At 45.1% G+C, this 23,061-nt stretch overlaps 1 protein-coding gene and 1 long non-coding RNA gene across 4 annotated transcripts; one reads left to right on the top strand and one right to left on the bottom strand.

Moving 5' to 3' along the window:
• The first annotated feature begins 14 nt into the window (after positions 1-14).
• Positions 15-2,970, top strand: plekha3 (pleckstrin homology domain containing, family A (phosphoinositide binding specific) member 3). 3 transcript variants are annotated; one of them, XM_049022712.1, is made up of 8 exons: positions 15-323; positions 546-662; positions 926-1,081; positions 1,290-1,456; positions 1,669-1,869; positions 1,972-2,015; positions 2,235-2,350; positions 2,512-2,970. In XM_049022712.1, the coding sequence occupies exons 1-8, from the start codon at positions 284-286 to the stop codon at positions 2,634-2,636; spliced, it is 966 nt and encodes a 321-aa protein (XP_048878669.1). In that variant the 5' UTR covers positions 15-283; the 3' UTR covers positions 2,637-2,970. The 3 variants fall into 3 exon arrangements, with proteins under 3 accessions (XP_048878669.1, XP_048878760.1, XP_048878840.1); XM_049022803.1 differs by having other exon boundaries at positions 1,290-1,426; XM_049022883.1 differs by having other exon boundaries at positions 1,290-1,426; positions 1,699-1,869.
• Positions 2,971-3,034: 64 nt separating this feature from the next.
• Positions 3,035-7,159, bottom strand: LOC125748087 (uncharacterized). Its single transcript, XR_007399466.1, has 4 exons — positions 6,833-7,159; positions 4,954-6,390; positions 4,251-4,354; positions 3,035-3,665 (listed from the first exon to the last, which is right to left on the bottom strand). It is a non-coding gene; the product is annotated as an uncharacterized LOC125748087 (long non-coding RNA).
• Between the last annotated feature and the right edge of the window lie 15,902 nt (positions 7,160-23,061).

Here is a 23,061-nt window from a genome sequence, read left to right on the forward strand (position 1 = left end):
TGGCTTGCCCCACGTCCGTCACGTGTTTGTGGTCGAGTCAGGAAGTAAACGGCGAGACGGGGTCGGTTTCATCAAACGGGCGATAAGAAATGAATGATCTGGCGGCGTTTACTGGTTTCATCGCATCGCAGGACACAGTGCCGAATGTGCCCTGATCGCAGAACGTCCCCAGTAGATGTAGCGATTTTCGTAGCCCTAGTATACCGGCCGGTTTGTGCGAGGTGTCCACCTTTCCGTAGTTCAGCTTCGGGCTCTTTAAGTTTGGATAAACCTTACGAAAATTATGGAGGGAATTCTGTACAAATGGACGAACTACATCACCGGTAAATTTGCATGTGATTGTTTCTTGAACCTTGGTTTGATATCAGCTGTTGTGTGTTTGCATGCCGCCTGTCAGGCCTTGCGTTTGCCGTCTCCGCAGCGATTTCTTCATCGTACCAAAGCTACCTTTCAGTTTTATTGTGATCTTTACTGTGTACCGTCCCTGTGCTGCGGGTGTTTTAGAACGCTCAGAGATATTTAAGGAGTTATACTAATGTCTCCAGGGTGGCAACCGCGTTGGTTCGTGCTGGACAGCGGCATCCTCTCCTACTACGACTCACAGGACGACGTTTGCAAAGGCAGCAAGGGCAGCATAAAGATGTCCGTGTGTGAGATTAAAGGTAAGATCGTCGCCCAACTCACTGTAAGAAGTACCTCATTGGATGTTGCAGTAAGGTTGTGGTAAGGTTTTTTGTGGTCATGCATAGTTCTTAAGAAATTGGTAGCAATTTCTGGCTTTGGGGAATTGTCTAGCTAATAATCTGCTGCAATAATTGTAGTTTTAAGGGTTATTAGATTTTCTTATTCAGTCGTGTGTTCAGGTGTGTACGGATATGTGTGTGTGTGTGTGTGTGTGTGTCTGGTTGGTCTGTCTGTCTCCCAGTTCACCCAACTGACAGCACCCGGCTCGAGCTGATCATCCCTGGTGAGCAGCATTTCTATGTGAAAGCTGTCAATGCTGCTGAGAGGCAGACCTGGCTTGTGGCTCTCGGCAGCTCTAAGGCTTGCCTGATAGACAGCCGAACAAAAAAGGAAAAAGGTAGCCACCCTCATCCACAGAGTTTATGGCTGTTTCTCCTGCTTATGAGTTACTGCTTTTTCAGTGAAAACATCTGTTTTAACATCAAGGATGTTATTCCCATCTCTGCTGATTTATAACTGCATCACTTTAGTCATGTTAGTAGAGAGTCTTAAAGGTTTGTGTCCACATGCATGATTGTAAGTGAAACCTTTGCTCACCCTGTCAGATATCACAGAAACCACAGAGTCTCTGAAAACAAAGATGTCGGAATTGCGCCTTTACTGTGACCTGCTGGTGCAGCAGGTTCACACCATACAGGAGTCGATGGAGCATGAAGCCCCTCAGTCAGCCCCCAGCTTTGAGGTAGTGGCCTCACCAGCATCATTCACTAAGGTCTTTTCCCGAAAGACTCTTACTGGTTCTGTGTGTTTCAGCTGAATTTCATATAGGGTCTGACCCCATCCAGGGTGAAGTCTAACATTGTTCCTTATGCTTCCTGGGACAGGCTCCAGCTCGCTCCCATGTATTGGGACTGACGAGTATCTGTCATGTAAATCTGTGAACATGTGTGATTCAGTTGAAACACCAGGGTTTTACTTTCTCAGGACTCTTCCCTCCCTTCCACCCCCTTCCAGCATGTGAATGATGCTTCCTCCTTACTGAGTGCCACTTGCAACACGTTTATCAAAACGTTAGAGGAATGCATGAAGATCGCAAATGCCAAGTTCAAGACGGAAATGTTCCAGTTAACACCACCCGACACTGTCATCTCTGCATTGTCCCCGTCCCCCATGCAGATGGTCCGGGTAAATCATCATCACAGTTGTTTACTAGTGTTTTGTTAACTTTGTTTAGATATCTTCATATAAAATGGTTTAATTTTTCCCTGTTTATGCTATCGCTTTCAGATGAAGCGGTCTATCAGCCATCCAGGCACATACAGTTTTGACAGGTAATCTTTGGATCTTTGGAAGCATTGCATTCTGGGTATTTTTTTATAAAAATTAGCATTCTTGATTTTGACGTTATCGTTATCTTTTAATTAGGGTTTTGTAAGTGTACAGGTTTGAATAATGATTTATGTGAGACGACACTACAACAGCAGCACAGAGTACTTCGGATATTTTTTATTTTTTTAACTCTGGCTGGTTATGCTTCCCTGTGCCTCCAGGAGTAGCCAGTCCCCTGGGCAGAACCCTCTGCCCCATCAGCGGTTTTCCACGAGACGAGCCCACACCACCTCAGAGACAGAGTCACAGAGCGATGGTTACATCTCAGAGACAGACAGTAGGTGCCGTTTTCTCTGGAGTTTTTATGCTTCTGTGCTCCAGCATCTCAGCTTTCTTACCCGTCTTACCTACAGTGATAGCTGTCTGCATCCATTCATATTTTTTGAGCAGCTTGTTGGCTTAATTGACTAATTTTCACTGCTGTGTTTCCATGTGAAGGGCTGGTTCAGTCTTCCAAGGTGAATGTCAACAGTGAGCTTGTCTTGAGCATCCCGGAGGAGATGGGTACAAGCCCCAAAATGGCAGGTGGGGCGGAGTCGGCCACTGCCAGTCTCTCAACTTGAACTCTGACCACCACATGAAGGACTCTTGCAGACATTGTTGCCACAGGAAGTACCAGCTACTTCATGTCTAAAGATTTCTCTGCACTTTTCTAAAAACATGCCTGAAATGTTTGTATTCATCCAGTTTTAATTGGTCAACATGACAGAACAGTGTGCAGAGAACTGGACTCATGGGCTCAGTTGCAGTGGGGGGAGGTGCGCCATGTACTCTCCATCTAAGTCATCACCACACCAAAGACCGATTGACCATGCCACTGATGTGGGTGTACGACTCGTTCTGTCCGGAACCTGTGTTTGCTCGTTCCCAGTCACGATAAAAAAGTTCTATTTGTGATTCCACGGGTCTATTACAATCTGTCAGCCATGAAGCAACACAATGTCGGGATAAAATGCACTTTTTATTTGCGGCATGTTTGCATGCGATTTTAGACTGAAAGCAACAGCATTCCCCCCAGCAGAGCCAGTATGGGAACCATACAGTTTACTGTCAACTGCTGTAGATACAGTCACATTTTTGTATACATGCTTTAACGGGAGAAAACAGCAGGATTATTTTTAATGACTCATGTCGGCCTCACAGTGCAGTTCCGAATGTCACTCCCTGCTTCCACGTTTGATGGTTACTTGCATGCATCTGTTTGTCAGGACAGTGTCATTTTTCTAGATCCAGGAGTATGTAAGGGCTCTGAAACACTTATGACCAACCCCACCCCTGTCAGCCATCATAAGCAGTCCAAGATGAGCACTGGGGCACTTCGGAGGCTGAAGACACATTTTCAATCTGTACTAACTCTTATCTATTTTTGAAAATGGCTCCATAATCATTCTTTTAAGGTTAATGGGTCACCTGAGCTGAGCTGATGCATGCACCAAAAGGACATTCTTCCACAGACCACAGAAGGCTTGTGCAGCATAGGTGACTATGGCCTTTCAAACAGATACCTGCTTGTCTACTGGGTGATTGGGCAGCTGGCTGATCTTTGATCTTTACCCTTTGAGCAGGTATCCACATTTGGTCGGGTTGAACACCTGTGTACGAAAATCAAACATGGCTCAGGGAGCGCAAATCCTCTATTAAAAAAAAAATTTAAAACCTCATTCTGTCCCCAGAAGGCTGCCGTCTTCTATGAAGATGGAGCGACTTGTACGTGGAAAGATGTACATGACAACTGAACCTGTTTTATGTTTGTTTTTGTTATGAAAGTGACATGCTAACTATGCTAGTGACTAATAGTCTTTGAAACTGAATGAGGGAAAGTGATTTTTCAGTGGTGCTTTGTAACCAAATCCAGCGAATGTGCTTATGGACCTGCACAGCTTTCCAACTGGAGCTGCTGTAGATGTACAGGGTCTGTGTGTCCCCTCTCAGAACCATGGTGTTCTCCCACTGCAGGTCAGCCATACTCCTTATCGTTTGTGATGTAGATCTGTTCAGATGGAGCCAGCTGTCTTTGTTTAAATAATATGAGCAGCATTCGTATCACTATGAAGCGAAGAGCCCTCTTTAGTTATGCATCTTACAGAAACAAACACCATTAGGATGGAGCTATGATGTTTTGTATCAGTTTTTCCTCTGATAATGGTTTAACAAATCACAAACGCAGGGTTACTCACAGATGGAACCTCATTGTGGTTAAACGGCCTCATGAAACTGCAACTGCATGTCGCCGAGATCCCATTTGCACCTTTGGCTCCTTTCATGTCAGGTAGGATGTGAACTGGTGTGGAGAGAAGCATCCAGAAAATGTAAGCACGACTATGTGCTAGTGATGTGGAAGCCATGGGGAGCATCATACCGCATGCTGAATATTTCAGAAATGACACACGGACTGTGGTGACGACAGGAAGAACTGTGGGATTATGACGATGATAAATAAAATGGTACAGACCATGCCCAGGTACACTTAACTGCTCAGCAGGGCCCAGCTGGCAATGGGGGGGGGGACGGGGATGACGACAAAGATGCACAAAGCGTGAAAACATGATGATTCAGCATGGGTTTGTACACACAGACACAGGGATCAGGGTACAGAAAAGGAATAAACATGGATGGATGGATATATATATATATATATATATATATATACACACACACACACACACACACACACACACTTCTCAAAATAACACAAAAATAACAAACATCTGACAAACATCTGAACTACAGAAAAAAATGCATTGCTTAAATTAACCCTGTTACTTGCAACAAATCTGCAAAAATCTAGAAATCTGCACGCTGTATCCATAAATTAACTCACAATTTGCATACCACTATTAGGGGGGAGGTAACGTGTTGTTTTTTTATGTTCCCCTTTACCTGTTGCATTTCTCCTGCCTGTACGCCCATCGCTCATCAGGACTTGCATCATCACCTTTCTGCCCCAACATCAGCATCTGTAATTCCACTGGAACTTCCGAATCACACTGAATTTTAACAATCGTTAAACGTATAACGTAAAGCACTTTGACAAAATATAATGTTATGAAAATGGGCTATACAAATAAAATTCAATTGAACTGAATTTTTTACAAAGGGCTGTTTACATGCATGTACATTTGTGAGGCAACATTGACCCCTGCAATACAGTGAAATACACCAAATTTTCTCAGCATTGAGATTTTGGCTCTTTGTCTCCCCCAAATGGCTTACTTGGTGGTAACTCATGATGTGGGAAGGGCTTTTGAATAACATACAAATATTAAATATTCCAATGAGCGAGGCTGACCAAATGTAAATAGCTGTTGGCAATGTCTGATTTCTAGGTAGTGTAACCTTAATGACCTGTTACACTCTCTGGAGTGAATCAGCAGAGAGTAATTCAAAGAGTGTTGCTGCACTCCCAGGGAGTTTTTATCATACTGACCTTCTCACCAGGAGACCCCTTTATACCAGGGGTTAGATCTCCCCGGGGTCCCTCCTGTCCTGGTAGATGCTACAGGAGAGAAACTGCTGGAAGGGCACTAGCATTTCAAAGGATTCAAAAAGTTTATTGTCATACATTAACTGTGAAACATCACAGGAGGATAAACAGAGAAAGACACTCTCACTGACACGCTTACCATGTCTCCCCGTGCTGCTCTGTGTCGCTTTAAGAGAAAATTTAATACATAAAAAAGTTACACTGACAACTCTCTCTCTCACACACACACACACAATCATTATACTGTAAGACCAGAAACAGTACCTTCTCTCCCTTTGGCATAGTCAGAAGTTTACTTCTTATAAAGGCCTATTACATCAACAAGAATATTTTTTTTACAGTAATGGATTATAATGAGGGTGGGGCGGTGCGGTGGCACAGTGGTTAGCTAATGTCTCCCAGCGAGAAGGTCTTGGGTTCGGTCCCGGGTCTTCTCTGTGTGGAGTTTGCACACTCTCCCCATGTTCACGTGGATTTTCACCAGGGGCTCCAGTTTCCTCCCACAGTCCAAAAGTGTGCAGGATAGGTTGATTGGTGAGTCTAAATTGGCCCTGTTGTTGTGTGAGTGTGTGCACCCTGCGATGTGTTGGAAACTGCCCAGGGTTGGTTCCCAGGATATACCTCAAGTCCCCCTCTCAACACCAGTTAGGATTGAGCAGTTTCAGGAAATGGATGGATGGATTACAATGGATTAGAAACAGAATATTATTAAAAATGTAAAAAAAAACATGGTGCATTCAGTACATGGACATGAGGAGTAATCTCAGATGATTACAGGAGGGCCAGTGGATCAGTGAATCAGGCTGCCTCAATCCAAGATCCATAGCTTTTATCTGTGAAAATAAATGTTTTGTGAAACTGGAAAATGGCTTCATTCTTTAACTGCTCTGTGTCTCAGCTAAACTTGTTGTACTCAGCGCTTGTAACAGATACCACTGGCGGATTAAAAGGTATGGGTAACATGTGCAGTCACCCAGGGCTGCATTTTGCCAGGGCAGTATGACGCGTCTATACAAAAAAAAAAAATCAGAATGGTGTCAGTTATTGTCATGCCCATGCAGGCGGAACCCGCCGACTAACCCGTCTCGGTCATGCCCACAGGGGCGGAACCAGCCGGGTGCTCCGCTGAGCACTTGATGACGGAGAGGATTTAAACACAGAGCTCCGTCAGGACTGTGCGAAGTATTGAGCCATGCGAATGAGCCATACTAAGCAATCTATTGTCTATTGTCTATCCCTTGCTTCCTCCCTGTTCCATCTGTCCAGTGTGCTTACCTTGTCTGTTCCTCTTCCTCTTCCCAGACCCGTTCCTGAACCTAAACCTCCTGCCCTGCTGAGACCGGCTCCTCCTGTTTCCCTTTCCCCATGTTGTCGTGTCCCGTGTTTATTCCCTGGACGGATCTCTCGGCTTCGGACACCTGCTTCTGCCCCTCGACCATTCTCCTTGCTCTGCCCCTTTTCTTGCTACGTGCCAGTACTACAAATAAACCTTCTGGCTGTGTGCAAAACCTGGATCTCTATTCCAATTCTTGAGCCAGCGTTACAGTTATGTGATAAGTTTTCTATTGCTCATTTACACATCACGTCAATGATATCTTGTCACCATGTGGGTCAATTATCCTTGGCAAAGTCGATGCACTGATTCTAGTTTGTGAGCTAGACAGGGTACCGCTCAGAAGTATGAGATAGGGAGGGGGATGGGGATGGGTTGACCTCAGGTCGCCCCACTGGAGGCCCATAATAAGGGTAGCGGGTGAATCTACCAGATAATGCATGATAATAGTCCATGATACGATTTTCTCACGATTTTTAAACAGAATGAGCTGCAGACAAATTTATTCAAAAATATTCCTTTATCTTTCTACACTGTGCAAAATGTGTTCTCTTCTTAACAGTGCAACTGAAATTGAATAAAATACTGTTTTAAAAATATCCCAAATCAAAATAAAAAAAAATCTTCAAATAAATAAATGGTGATGCTTTACATCAACTGCACCTTCATAATGCTTTTATATTGCATTCATAAAACGTTCAGTACACCTTCATAATGTATTCATTTATTATTCAGAAATCATTCATAAACATCACGCATGCATACCTTTATATCCTAACGTCGCTTAACAGGGACGCTTACCTTGCTTACCCTGTTGGGTCACGGGGGGTCCGGAGCCCATCCCAGAAGCTACTGTATGGGCACGAAGCAGTAAACATTATATAATAATAACAAACATTATAATTGTATAATTATGTAATGTTTGTTATTAATGTATATTAAAGCTGTTAAGGGATGTTAGGACGTTTAAGTGTACTTGCATGTTGCTTATGAATGTTCTACAAAAGCATTATGAAGGTGCACTGAATGTTCTAAAAATGCGTATTGAACGCATTATGAAGGTGCATTTAATATAAAGCCTTCCCAAATAAACTAAGGCTTGCATGTGCAGCTTTTTAGCGTGGCTTGCCCTTTTAATAATCTTCGCTCTGGCGGTGGCGAATTGAACTCATTGTGGTGCCGGTGGACATGCTGAAGCATGTTCGTTGAGGTTTTTGTGTATGTTATCAGTCTTTTACAATGTTTGCACATAGTTTTTGTCTTGTCTGTGCTTTTCTCACCGTTTTCGTTTGTGATTACCGGAAATCTAAAATGCTGCCACACCAACGATTTAAGATCGGGAGTATATGTCCTCAATTTCAAATTCGCTCGCCATCTCGCGTTCGATCAAAACCAAAAACTAACGTAGACGTCGACATGAATACGAAGTGACATCTGATTAAATTAAAGGTGGACATTAAATTAAAGGTACAGTGTAAATAGTGTGGCCGCTCCGAAGTCACCCATCCTAGTACCGTGATTTAAAAAAATAAATACATAAATAAATGTCAACAGAAATAATAATAAGAATTAGTAATAAAGGTGGGATGGAGAAAACAAAGTGTAGGGGAATAGAGAATACATAAAACAACCATAAGAAACACAACACTCAGTACAAGGACATCAAACAACAAAAATTATAACAGCAACAATATCAACAATAATAATAATAATAATAATAATAATAATAATGTTACAAATATATTACAAATATATATATGTAGCATACCCTGCGATGGGCTGGCCCCCCATCCTGGGTTGTTCCCTGCCTCGTGCCCGTTGCTTCCGGGATAGGCTCCGGACCCCCCGCGACCCATTAGGATAAGCGGTTTGGAAAATGGATGGATGGATATGTAGCATACACACACCCGTGATCCTACACATATACACATATATTTCAATTCCTATATCTATAACATATGCTAAAAAGCAATAATAATAATGATACTTGTCATTGGATGTGCTGGCAGGGGACATGACGGGCCCAAGGCGAAGACGGGGGGAACCAGGCAACCGAGGCCACCCCGCCGTCCACAAGGCACAAGGGCCCGCGGCCATATGGCCCCGAGACAACCACCCGCCCAACCCGAAAGGGAGCCCATGAGGGACTAAGGGGGCACTAAGTATAAAGAAGCCCGCAGAGGGGGGACAGGCAGCGAAACCCCCAGTCCCACCCGCAACCCCCCACTGAGGAAAGAAGGTCCAGGGCCAAAGGGTCCCATCAACCAGGACCCGCCCCCCCGGCGGACAGCCCCCCACAGGCCGGAGGGGCCCCGCCCCCCCCCCAAGCAGGACGGATCGCTGCCCACCACAGCGACTCAGCATGTCCCCCCCCCCCGACATGATTTAAGGGAGGCCCATACAAACAAAGTGACCCCCGGCCACCCCAGCCCCCCCCCCCCCTCCCCCGCAAGCAAGGCAGAGGCTCCTTCAACCACCCCTCCCCAACCACCCCATAGCGCCCGAGGACCCAATGCTGGGAACGCCAACGGCAGACACCAACCCGCCCCCACTAGGCGACAGGCCTGGGTAGGCCAGGCCACCCCCGATCACCTGCGCGGGAGCCAGAGCAGAGCCCCGCCCGAAACCCACCTACCCACCCCCCCACGGTTTCGCCGCGGCGCAGGCGAAACCCAGAGGCCCCCCCAGCGTGCCGCCGACCCGGGGGGAGACAGAACCCCTCCATCCCCCACACCGTCCCCAACAGGCTGGGCCAGCAGCCACCAAAGAGTGTGCAGTACCAGAAAGCATGCAGGTAATTATCTGGTGCGTCCTTCTTACAAGTTACGCATCCTTTGCCCTGTGTAGTACGTTCTGTGTAAAATTTTGTACTGTAATAGCTGCAGGTTGGAGTTCTGAGTCATTCTAAAGGTATTTAAGCAAATTTGCCTCCAGAAGTTAGTGTCTGGGTTGATGAGTAAATCCCTTTCCCATTTGTGGGAAGGGAGTGAGAGTGTTGTATCAGATTCTGCTAGATGCACGTAAATCCTAGACAGTAGATTTTAAGTTGGAGTTATTAAGAAGTTTGCTATTTTAGATGAAAGCTCCAGATCTAAGATTGATCTAAGTTGAAGATATTATAAGTATTTGTTTTTCTCAATGCCATAGGTTTCTGCTATATTGTCAAATGATATCATGCAATTGTCTTGGATTATATGTTCTAGGCACTTGATTCCTTTATTATGCCATGCTGTCACGATCCTGGGCGTGCGAAGCGGCGATCGTGCGGGTAGGCGGGCAAGGAACAGGGAAACGGGTCGAAGTCAGGGCAAAACTGGGGGTTTATTACGGGAACAGGGTCCATCAGACAGGAAGGAACCTCACCAAACCACAATGACAGACAAGGGGAACAGGTCAGACCAGGACTTAAATACACAAAGACTAATCAAGGGAATCGGACAAAGATGGAGATGATCAGGGAAGCACACGTGGGCAATCAGGGGGCGTGGCACACACGAGGAGCGGACGAGCCGGGCATGACACATGCAAGGAAGTTTATCATTTTTTTATTTTTTTAACAGGATGCCAGGGTTGTTCCAGATGGGTGTCAATTTGCATGGGACCAGTGAAATTTGGTTCATTTTAATAAATTCCCACCAGGCTGTCAGCGATGTGCTGATGTTAATGCTCTTAAAACAGCAATGTCGTTTAAGTATATGACTGATAAATGGCAGGTCTTGGACTCAAATATCATTGCAGAAAGTTTGCTCAATATCCAGCCAGTTAAAGTCTAAGTTGTTTTGCGTAGTCCATTTTAGGACAAATATCAGTCTATTGGCAAGAAAGTAGTTGTACAAATTAAGAAGCTCCTTACCACCACAGTTTTTGGGTTTCTGTAAAGTTTTTAAACTCATTCGTGGTGGTTTGGATTTCCATAAATTAAGGAGTCCAGTGATTTGAACCAAGTCAGCGAAGGTTGACTCTGAACTACTGAGAACATGTAGTTAATTTTTGGCAAGATCATCATTTTGATTGTTACTACTCTTCCCAAAAGTGACGTGGGCAGATTATTCCACCGTACAAGGTCATCTTCTATCTTTTTAAGCAGAGGACTGTGATCAGATCACAGATCGCAGGTGTCAGATCTGACAATTTGGCAGAAATGTGAAAACCAAGTTATCTAATGTTCCCAGATTGAAGTGGGATAGTTGGATTTGACTGGAAGTCACAAGATATTGGAAGAATAGTTGACTTGTTTCAATTAATAGAGTAATCTGAGATGGAGGAGAACTTATCTATGAGTATTATTGTCTCTGTGAGAGAACCCTGTGTATTTTGAAGAAAAAGTAATACATCATCCACATAAAGACTAATTTTATGAGTTATATTTGCTGTTTGGATACCTTTAATATTATTATTTTTCCAAATTGCTGCTGCCAATGATAAATATCCAATGATAAATATAGCAAATAGTGATGGAGAAAGTGGACAACCTTCCCTAGTGCCCCTTCTGAGAATGAAGCTTGGGGAGATTTGAACATTCGTTTTTACGCAGGCTTTAGGTGAACTGTATAAAATTTTTATCCAGGTTACGAAGTTCTCGCTAAATCCAAATTTTAGTAAGGTTGCCAGTAGAAATTTCCAGTTTACCCTGTTGAAAGCCTTTTCAGCGTCCAATGAGACGATTATGGGTTCCTTATTTTGAATGTTGCAGTAGTCTAATACGCCAATTAGTCTCCTCGTGTTGTTAGTGGACTGTCTGCTTTTAATGAAACCTGTTTGATCTGGATGTATTATATAAGGTGTTACTTTTTCAGTTCTACTAGCCAGTGCCTTGCTGATGATTTTAAGATCCGCATTTATGAGTGATATCGGTCAATAGCTAGAGGAGAGAGCAGGGTCTTTGTCAGGTCAGGTTAGAGGAACAGGTTAATATCTGCACAATTCATATTTGGAGGGATGCTGCAAGTTTCTTTAATTTCTATAACCATTCTATGGAATACTGGTGCTAGCAGAGGCCAAAATGTTTTGTAGAATTCTGCTGGAAATCCATCTGGACCTGGGGCTTTCCCTTTATACATCATAAAATTCCACTATTGAGAGAGGTACCTCTAATGCTGATATTTGTTCATTATTTAATTTTGGTAGGTCGATATTGTTTAAGAACTCTTCTATTTCAGAATCGGTTGGATTAATATTAGGTGAGTATAATTTTTTATAGAATCCTATTTATCTCTCCTGAGTTGCCTTCCCATTGTAACTGAAGAGATTGCTACTCTTTCTTTATTCTGTTTTAATTGGTTTGCTAAAAACTTACTTGACTTATTACTATGTTCAAAACTTTCCACGTGTAATCTCTGTAAGTAAAACTGAGTTTTTATGTCTCTTAATAACTGCAATTCCATTTTACATTTTCTCAACTCATTTAGAAGGTGTTTTTCTTGGGAGGCAACATGTGTTGATTCCAAAGTTTTTTTTTTTTTTTTTTTACTTTTGTTAATTAAAATTGCTACTCGTCTTTGTTTTGAATTATAACTAGTTAAATATACATGTGGAAATTCTGGTGAATTTAATGTACGCTGTCCTGTTTTGGTTAAATGAGTTTCCTGCATTAGGACAATGTCTGCCTGTAATGTTGTTAGATATTCTACGATTTTATGTCTTTTAGCAAATGGGCCAATACCACGCACATTCCAAGTGACAAAGCGTAATGAGTTCATTCTGTCCTAACTGAATACAATCCAAAGTTGATATGGATGAATGTGTGCGTGTGTGAATGTGTCAGGAGGCATATGTGTGTGAGTGTCAGTGTGTGAATGTCTCCATGAGTGATTTTAAAGTGAGGAAATCTGTCTGAGCTTGAGTGGGCATCTGTATATGTGAGTGTGAGTGTATGAATGTATACATGTATGATGTTAAGATGAGGGGGTGGGTGCGCGCGTGTTTGAATGGGTGTCTCTGCCTGCGAGTGCGAGTGTGTAACTGCCTACGTGTATGTGTGGGTGTATAGTATGTGGTAGGCTACTTCCAGATAAAACATTTCTGAGCGTCAATACCGATCTGACACAATTACCATAGCAACCAAAGTGACAATGATGTCAACAACAACAATAACTACAGTAACAATTGTGACTGTGGTGAGATATTAAACAAGAGGGTTGAGGAGCAGAAAGGGATATAAAGTGTCCCGACATTAATAACCTTTATACAAAGCCGTCTAGTGTGCGGCGTGCGCTAGAAACCTGTATTAAATGCCAAACTTTAAAGTTTAGTTTTTAAAATGCGTGTTACCTTACTCTAAAGTGACTTCAGTAGAGCCAAGCGGTGATGTTCTAGTCGCGAAACAGTTGCCCATTAACAAACAGTCTGTCCACCGCGATGATAGCCCAGGCCAGGGACGGATTATGGGTTGTGTGGGCCCCTGGACAAACCGTTCGCGAGGGCCCCCCCCCCCCCCCCCCCCCACCACCACCAGCAGCACCACCACCACCACAACCACCAGAATTCAAGGGCCCTTGGCAGCCAAACGCCCTCCCTATAGGATCAGGGGCCCTTGTAGGCAGAGGATCAAAGAATGTAGGCCCTCTAAAATAGACAAACGAAAATACATTGTTGATAAGCGTTGCAAATTGTTTTGGGCTAGGGGCCCCACGGGCCTCCTGCACCCCAAGGGCCCCTGGGCAGCGGCCCCGCTGGCCCGGTCCGTAATCCGTCCCTGGCCCAGGATCCCTCTGCAAAGCTAATAAATTTTTTCCTGAGCGGGAACAGGATTCTGCGACGATCCAGGATTTCTTTGGGAAATTGGTCGTGGACGCTGAAATCCGTTCCTCTGAGCTCCCTGCCTCGGCTTTTCACCAGCTCCTTTTGTTTGAAATGTTCAAACTTGGCCACGATAGGTCTTGAACGCTGAGCTTCTTTCCTCGTCCCTCCAATGCGGTGGACCCGATGAAACGTGATGTTGATGACGGTGTCCAGAGTAAGTGTAAGTTGTTGCCGTATGAAGTTTCTGATGGTAGCTTCTGCGTCTTCCTCTGCGTGCACCGGAATTCCGGCGAACACTAAATTGTCCCGCATACTTGAATATCGAAGAGGGACTCTTTCATGCGCTTATTTTCCGTAGAGAGTTTCACAATACCTTCCGTAAGGGATTTTACGGAGTCTCTGAGAATCCTGTTTTCAGATGTGAGCGATTCAACCTGCTGTTGACTGTACTCCAGAGATTCCCGTAGTGCTTGAAATTCCTTGAATAGGATTTCTACCAGTGCCAGTCAGGCGTCAAAACTGGCAACTTTGTTATTAATAGAGTCTAAGATATCTCCGTATTCCTTATCGAAGGGCTGTTTGAAGTACAGTCCGAGCGGGTTCTCTTCGTGGGTGGAGTCGCTTGATTCTTCTTCATGATGAGTCGCTCGTAACACTTGTCCACATAATCGTTTCTTCGTCCAGGATGTAATGAGCAATCTTATCTATCCGATAAAGTACTATAGATGATATTATTATTATTATTATTATTATTGTCACGCCCGAACAGGCGGGGCCCACCATATTCTCCATGTCAGCCCCGCCCACGTAGGCGGAGTCCACCAGGTGTTCCGTGTTCCGCTTGAGGACTACCCAGCCTTAAGCCCTGAGCGCTCCCTACTCAGTGCGAAGTATTGAGCCATATCTATGCGCCGTACCGAGCAATTACTTGTCTTCCGTCACCCCGCTACTCCCAACCTTGTCCGTTTGCCCAGTGTGCTTACCTTCCCTTTTCCTCTTCCTTTCCCCAGACTCGCCTCTGCACCTGACCCACCGATCCTGCTGAGAACGGCTTCTCCTGTTCCCCTTCCCTTGTGTTCTCGTGTCCCGTGTATGCTTGTAGGACTGATCTCACGGCTTTGGACCCCTGCCTAAGGACCTCGACCATTCTCTCCGACCAGCCCCGTTGGTGTCTTCTCTACTGCGCTTAGGATAAACCCTCCAGTTGCGTGCACGCCTGGATCCCTGTCTCGTTCTTTGGGTCATTACCACAATTATTATTATTATTGGGCGGCATGGTGGCGCAGGGGTTAGCACTGTTGCCTCACACCCCTTGGACCCGCGTTCAAGCCTCCGTCTGGGTTACATGTGTGTGGAGTTGGCATGTTCTCCCCATGTCGTCGTGGGGTTTCCTCTGGGTACTCCGGTTTCCCCCCACAGTTCAAAAACATGCTGAGGCTGATTGGAGTTTGTCACGGATTGGATCCCGACAATATTGTTATGTTACCGCATGTTACTGTATGTTGATATTAATTGGCCAACATTTTATAAAGTTAAGTATAGTAATGGTGAGGATGCGGATATCTTAGGAGTGTCATTTTGGTATTTCCCTTCCACTATGGATTTAGACCAAGATTGTGCATGGATTGTACCATTGCAATTGTGTGATTTGGGAGGGGAAGGGTGTTCACAATTTGTTGGGTAAAACCAAGTGGGGGGGGGGGGAGAGAGAATTTTTACACATTACAATAAAACTGATATTTTAGTCCTTGTTGGTATTATGAATAAATCTGAATAAAATTGTGGTTTTGGATGGTATATTTTAGAACTGTGTATGTGGGATGTATTGTATTGAGGAAGATAATTGTTACATTAATTTTCCCATGGGGAGGGGTTGGAATCTATATAAACCCCGCATATGGTGCTAAAGGGAGAAGTTGTTATGGATCCAGAGGCTGCCAGGATATAGCCTGTTTTGGGTGATTTTTTTTGCTGTTGTTAATACTTTGTATTTGTGCCCTCTTGTGCGAGAGGATAATACATTTTTGCACCTTTTGGAACTACATGGCCTTCTATGGTTCCTGAAGCCTCTGGCCTCTCAGCCATTCTTTTTTTTTATATATATTCCCTCCACCACCCCCCTCTGCGGAGGACTACTTTATTTCTATTTATTTATTCATTTATTTTTATTTATTTCCTCAAGAGAGGGAGAGGGAAAGAGAGGGGGACAGAAGGACGAAAACAGAGAAGGGAAATAGAGAGAGAGGGAGGGAAAAGAGAAAAAAGAGGAAAACAAAAAAAGAAGAAAGAAAACCACAGATAATATGCTTCAATACCTGCTGATGAGAGAAAACAACCAACATCTGTACGAATCACAATGAGCATTTTAAAAAGCAACAGCCGATCAAGACAGTGTGTATTTGTGACAACCTGTTTGTACATCTGCGTGTGTCTGTGAGAACATAAGAACATAAGAACTATACAAACGAGAGGAGGCCATTTGGCCCATCAAGCTCGCTTGGGGAGAACTAAACTAATATCTCAGAGTCGTTAAAATCTTATCTAGCTCTGATTTAAAGGAACCCAAGGATTCAGCTTGCACTACATTATCAGGAAGGCTATTCCATACTCTGACTACACACTGTGTAAAGAAGTGCTTCCTTAAATCCAGCTTGAAATGTTCTCCCGCTAATTTCCACCTATGGCCACGAGTTCGTGTATTTAAACTAATGCTGAAGTAACTATTTGGTTGAACAGCATCCAAACCTGTTAGAATCTTATATACCTGGATCATGTCCCCCCTCAGTCTCCTTTGCTTGAGACTGAACAGATTTAGCTCAAGTAACCGTTCCTCGTATGACATTCCTCTAAGACCAGGAATAATTTTTGTGGCCCTACGCTGCACCTTTTCTAAGGCCACAATGTCCTTTTTAAGATATGGTGACCAAACCTGCACACAATATTCTAGGTGAGGTCTCACCAAGGAATTGTATAATCTTAGCATTACCTCCCTGGACTTAAACTCCACACACCTGGAGATATACCCCAACATCCTATTGGCCTTTTTTATTGCTTCCCCACACTGGCGAGAATGGGACATGGAAGCTACCTTTATTTCAGTGACACCCATGAAATACCTGTACTTTTATATTTCTGCTCCCTAGATGGAGTACCTTACATTTATCGACGTTAAATTTCATCTGCCAGGTATCGGCCCAGTCACTAATTAAATCAAGATCCCGCTGTAGCTGCTGAGCCGCTAATTCAGTATCTGCTACACCACCCACCTTGGTGTCATCTGCAAATTTCACCAGTTTACTGTATATATTGGTATCCATATCATTTATGTAAATTAGGAACAATAGTGGTCCTAAAATCGAACCCTGCGGTACCCCACTATGAACGCAGGCCCACTGTGACATTGTGCCTCTTATAACTACTCGCTGTTTCCTATCTGTTAACCAGTTATCAATCCAGGTCGCTACGGTACCTAAAATACCTGTCATTTTGAGTTTAAGTAGGAGCCTCTTGTGGGGGACAACATCAAAAGCCTTTTGGAAATCTAAGTAGATGACATCATAGGCCTTCTTATCATCAACTTCCTGAGTAGCTTCCTCAAAAAACTCCAACAAATTTGTTAAACAGGATCTACCTCTCCTAAATCCATGCTGGCTATCCCGCAAAATGTTATTGGAGTCCAGGTAATCTACCATTTTCTCTTTGATTATACCCTCCATAACTTTACCAGTTATACAAGTTAGACTGATTGGCCTATAGTTAGACAAATTGCTTCCAATCAGAAGGTACCACACCTTCAGATAAGGATTTTTGAAATAGTAAAGTTAAGGGTCGGCAAATAATATCCCTCATCTCTTTTAACACTATAGGTAAGATGCCATCAGGGCCCTGTGATTTATTTATTTTGAGCTTAGCTAGGCTTTGCAAAACATCTGCTTCAGTTATATATATATTAGCTATAGACGATGCTGGATAGGTAATAACTGGTAAATTACTAAGGTCCTCAACAGTGAATACCCGTGCAAAACTATCATTTAACTCATTTACTATATCAATGTCGTTTACTAATATAAGACCCTTACTATCCTGCACATTAGTAATTTCAGGTTTTAGAGCTCTTTTAGAGTTAAAATACTGGAAGAAACTTTTAACGTCATCCTTAGCTTCCAATGCAACCATCCTTTCGACATTTCTTTTAGCTCGTCTAATATCATTTTTTAACTCAGCCTGTAGACTTAGATATTCCTGCTTAATTCTGTCATCATCAGTTATTTTACACTGCTGGAACAAAGCCCTTTTCCTCCTTACTTTATACTTTATTTCCCGAGTAAACCACCTAGGTTGCAATTTCCTAGATTTATTCTTGCTGGAAACAGGTATGAAGTCCTCTTGCACTTGCAATAATGTGCTTTTAAAAAATTCCCAGGCCTCTTCAACAGTTTTGTTATTTAACTCCATCCAGTTCACAGTTTCTACTTTTAGTCTCATACACTTAAAGTCAGCCTTCCTAACATTATATATTTTTGATTTGGACTTAGCTCTTCGAACACTAAACTTAACCTCAAATTTGACCATGTTATGATCGCTACTGTCAAGTGGTTCTAAAACGTCTAATTTACCAATCCTGTCCTGGTTATTAGAGAGAACAAGATAAAGAATGGCATCTCCCCTGGTAGGGGTGTTAACAAACTGAGTAAAAAAACAATCCTGTACTAATTCCACCATCTCCAGTTCATTTTCTGAAGAGCCAATGACAATGTCCCACTGCATTCCTGGTAGATTAAAATCACCCATAACTACCACATCATTTTTATTGCTCATAGTCCTAATGTCACTGTATAACAATCTGCTTTCCTCAGCAGCTATATTAGGTGTTCTGTAACAAACACCGACAATTAGGCTATTTGAGTTTTTAGCATCTAATTTTACCCATATTGCTTCCGTAGTTTTATTTATATCAGTAAGTTCCCTTGCCTGCAAGTTTTCCTTTACATATACTGCAACACCACCTCCCTTTATTCCTATACGATCCTTACGGAACAACGTGTAACCATCCATATTATATTCTTGTCCATCCTTTTCACTCAACCACGTTTCAGTTATTCCTATAATATCATAAGAGTCCGATGAGATAAAAGCCTCTAAATCATGAATTTTATTCCTAATACTCCTGGCGTTTAAATACAGACAACAAAGGGTAGGCCTATTATGGTGCCCACTTACAATATGATTATTTGGGGCTTTCCGTTTCCCCCCACTGACATAGTTAACTAACCTCCCTGCCCCCCCAGTCCCTAGTTTAAACATTCCTCAACTACTCTACACATACGCCTCCCCAATACACTGGTTCCCCTCTGGTTCAGGTGCAACCCATCCGGCTTGAACAGGTCCCACCTGTTCCAGAAGGTCCTCCAATGCCCCATAAACCGAAACCCCTCTTTCCTACACCATCCTTTTAGCCACGCATTTAATTTCCTTATCTCAGCTAACTTAGCCTGACTTGCACGTGGCACGGGGAGTATTTCGGAGAATACCACTGTGGACGTTCTGCTTCTAAGCTTATTGGCGACTTCTATAAATTTATCCTGCAGAACAGCCCTTCTACCCTTGCCTATGTCGTTGGTGCCAACATGCACCACGACAACTGGATCCACCCCAGCTGGGGCCAAAAGCTTATCCACATGATCTGGAAGGTCTCCTACCTGGGCACCAGGCAGGCAAGACACCGTACGGGTCCCTCTATCACGCGTGCACACATAACTGTCTACTCCCCTAATAATGGAATCCCCCACTACCACAACCTCCTTCTTCCTGGGGGGAGGGGGCTCCTCAGTGCCCAAGGGCCCACCTGCCTCCCCAGTCCCTTCTGGCTCTAAAGCTGGAAGAACCTGAAACCTGTTCGACACATTCACCTCAGGTGATGCCGCCTCTGCAACGTGTGTACGCCCTTTCCTGCGTCTACGACCTACGGTCACCCAGCTCTCTCGACCTCTCTGCTCTTCATTCTCCCCCCTCCCCGCTAGTGGCGTACACACCTTCTCCCTAAAAGGCGTATTAACTTGCTCCTCTAACTCACTGTTGCATTGGATGAGAGCCAGTTGCTCCTCAAGGCCGCGAACCTTGACCATGAGCGAGTCCACTAGCTTACATCGCTCGCAGATGAAGTCCGACTGGACACTAACGTCCAGAAGGGCAAACATGTTGCAAACGCAACACTGAGCCGGCCCCATAATTAACTAACTCACTATGACCCTGTACTCCCAGCCCAGTAAATTTATATAGCGTATTTAACTTTAAAGATTAATTAGCGTAACGTTAAATGCAATAAAGTGCCGAGTACACTAAAATAAGTTACTTGGGTTGAAACGGAACTTAATTATTATTTTTATTTAAAATTTTAAATCCAATAAATTTACTACTACTTACCAAAAGAACTTCTGCCTGACCCAAGTATGAACTAAAAACAAAGCGAAATCGAAGTTGCTCTTGGGAGGTCGAAAAACCACAAAAACCCCCTCACAGCAGGCTACTGCCGGAGCGGGGAAAAAAGTGGAAAATGTCCTCCCGGCCCCGACTGGCGACCGAGCAAAGCTCAGGAGCAACTGTCCTTTTCTGGCGCTGAGTAACGTTACCGACGTTAGATATTATTAGCTATTTCGCCCCGCCGGTGTTTGTTACGGAGTTAAACACGAACAGAAAACGCAGCTCACTGCCCGTAACAATCGCGCTGTTAATAAACAGACAGGACAGACAAGCACTCACGCCGACCAAAATAAGAACAATAAATAGAAATAACACAGCCACCCACTAAACAATTAAAGCACACAAACACTCAGAATATACCAAACACCCCAAAAACAATCACAAACAATCCCAAAACAATCGCTGCAGCTCAACACCACTCTCTCGCAGTAATCCCAGCAATCTCTCGCAGCAATCCCAGGATGCACCACTCAGAGTGAGAACCTGTTTGTACTCCTGTTTGTGTCTGTGAGTACCTGTTTGTACCCCTGTGTGCACACCTGTGTGTGTGAGCGCGCTGGTGTTCAAAATGTTTCTCCATGTAAATGTCTAGAAGTGTGTGTGGGGAGCCACACCCTCAGGACATAAAGCAGACACGGAGGAGGCCTGGACTCCAGACATCCAGAGGCCCCCCAGGGCATGGGAGTCCCTGGAGGACCACCGCAGGGAGAATAGCAGCCCTCACCCAGAAAAGGGCAGAGGAGAGCTCCGGAGGGAGGCCATCCAGCAGCCACAGTGCAGGCAACCGCCGAGGGTGAGCCAGCACCCACCCGAGCATCCAGCCCCGGACATCGAGAACCACCAACGCACCAGAGGCCGGGGGCCCCATCCACCGGCAGGGAGTGTGGCGGGGGGGAATAGAGCCTGAGATGTTATTTTGGATGGAGTCTAGGACCCAACCTGACACATGCGTATAGACAAACAGGCACACACATATACAAGCATACGTTCCCACCCTCATGCACACATAAACAAATATTTACACATTCACCCAACATAGTGACACACAGAAATGAACGCTGTACCCCATTTTTTCCTCTGGCAAGGAGACCAGAAGACCACCCCTGATCCCGCAGCAGCCGAGAAGCACACCAGCCCAGACCCCGACCAGACGGCCAGCTCTTCCCCTCAACCCCCAGCTCCAAATGGCGAACAGAGAACGGGGGTGTGAAAAGACTCCATGCCCCCTTTCGCCCGCTCAGATGTGGTGTTGGTGCGTGTTGTTCTAAAGTGCTTTTAAAACAGGTGAAGGGCATAGCGATAACCATCCCCTGCCGACCAACAGCTGGTGTTAGCTCGGCCCCTCCCCAGAACCCTCAATGTCTATGTGTGATTAAAATTGAGATGTGGGCCCAGGCACCAGAGGTAAGGCTGAATGAACAGACCGCCCTCTGGATGCCATTCTGTGTGCCCACCCCCAAGGCCCTAAATGTATGTGTCGTGAGAGAGTAAGTAATGAGAGTGTCTACGTTGTAGTGTATGAATGAGGTACATGTGGTCGTGAGGGGACAGAGGAGGGATACCTCCCCTGTATCCCAGCCACGCACATGTACCTCAAAGCCCTACGTGTGTGGTGGTGTGATGGAGCGGGAGGAGGGAGGCACTTCAGGATGGGGAGGAAAGGAATGGGGGGGTGGGCAAGTTCCCCCCCCCTCTGGAGCCAGCTCAACCCCCCTCTGGAGCCAGCTCCCCCGCTGACCTCCATAGGCACCCCCCCGTTCCCCGAAATCCACCCAGGGTGGGGGGCCCAGGCCCATCCAGACCGGGGCCCAAGGCAGCAGCACCACCGGGCCCCACAGAGCCCAAGGCACCCCACCGGACCCCACCACAGAGGAAAAACTACCCCCCGCCCCAGCATTCAGTCAGCTCCACCGACGCGCCGAAGGCCCCTGCACCGGGGCCGAGCCTCCGTGCATGCACCAATCCACACCCCGGCGGCACACCTACGAGGACCCAAGCCCCCCCAACCCCCGGCCCGGAGGCAGAGCGCCCCCAGAACCCCAAGCCCGCCCCGGATCTACCCAGGAGCAGCACGGCCGCCAGGCTGGTAACCTACGTCCACCGGCACAGGCTCCCCCAGCAGCGCCGCCTGCAGCCGCCAGAAGGACCCCACCCAAGAGCCACCAAAGCCCCACCCAGGCCAGGACCGCAGTCCCAGTGCCGAACCCCCCCAGCAACCCACCCCCAGGGAACCCCCAGACGCTCCAAGCCAATATGCCCCCCCCATGCCAACGACACTGACCAAAGCAGGACAAAACCCTGACCCCCCACCCCCACTAGGTGATGGAGCTGATCAAAGGAGCCCAGAGAGATTGATCTAGTGTGGCGGCAGAGGCTGTATCAAGACTAATATGGTTCAACAAACTGTCTCTATATTGGTTGATATTAAGGTTATTTTTATTCTTCCAGTTCATAAGGACAGTCTTCTTAGCAATGCATAAGGCGGTGAAAGCCATGTGGGTTGTGTTAAAATGACACCATATAGGTCGCCCAACAAGCAGACTGAAGGGGATGTTGGAATGGTACATTTCAGACACTTTGATAAGTCTTCACAGATCCTGAGCCAGAACATCTGAGTAGGTGGAAAGAACCAAAAAGCATGGATGTAACTGTCAGGTGTGTCGCCTTGACAGTGTGAGCACTTGTTAGAAGACGTAAAACCCATCCTGAACATCCGATGCCCTGTATAGTGCACTCTATGCAGGATTTTGTTTTGTATTAACTGGGATTTCTAATCAGTTTAAAGGTTTTTAAACATATCTTAGACCAGAAATTGTGGTCCCAGCTGACTGATAGAATTTTGCAATGGGAAGGGATATTGATTCATCCATTTTAGAAAGTGTCCTGTATATTTTAGACAGCAATTTGGGGGGTTTTTAGATTAAGGAATTCTTCCACACTTGGTGGTATT

The sequence above is a fragment of the Brienomyrus brachyistius genome, chromosome 1, assembly GCF_023856365.1.
Source record: "Brienomyrus brachyistius isolate T26 chromosome 1, BBRACH_0.4, whole genome shotgun sequence".
Lineage (NCBI taxonomy): Eukaryota > Metazoa > Chordata > Actinopteri > Osteoglossiformes > Mormyridae > Brienomyrus > Brienomyrus brachyistius.

Excerpts from the sequence above, each read along its gene's own strand:
- plekha3 (XM_049022712.1), top strand. The coding sequence starts at position 284 with ATGGAGGGAATTCTGTACAAATGGACGAACTACATCACCG. Across the intron at positions 1,082-1,289 it reads CCGAACAAAAAAGGAAAAAG|ATATCACAGAAACCACAGAG; the intron begins GTAGCCACCCTC and ends TCACCCTGTCAG. Across the intron at positions 2,351-2,511 it reads TTACATCTCAGAGACAGACA|GGCTGGTTCAGTCTTCCAAG; the intron begins GTAGGTGCCGTT and ends TTCCATGTGAAG.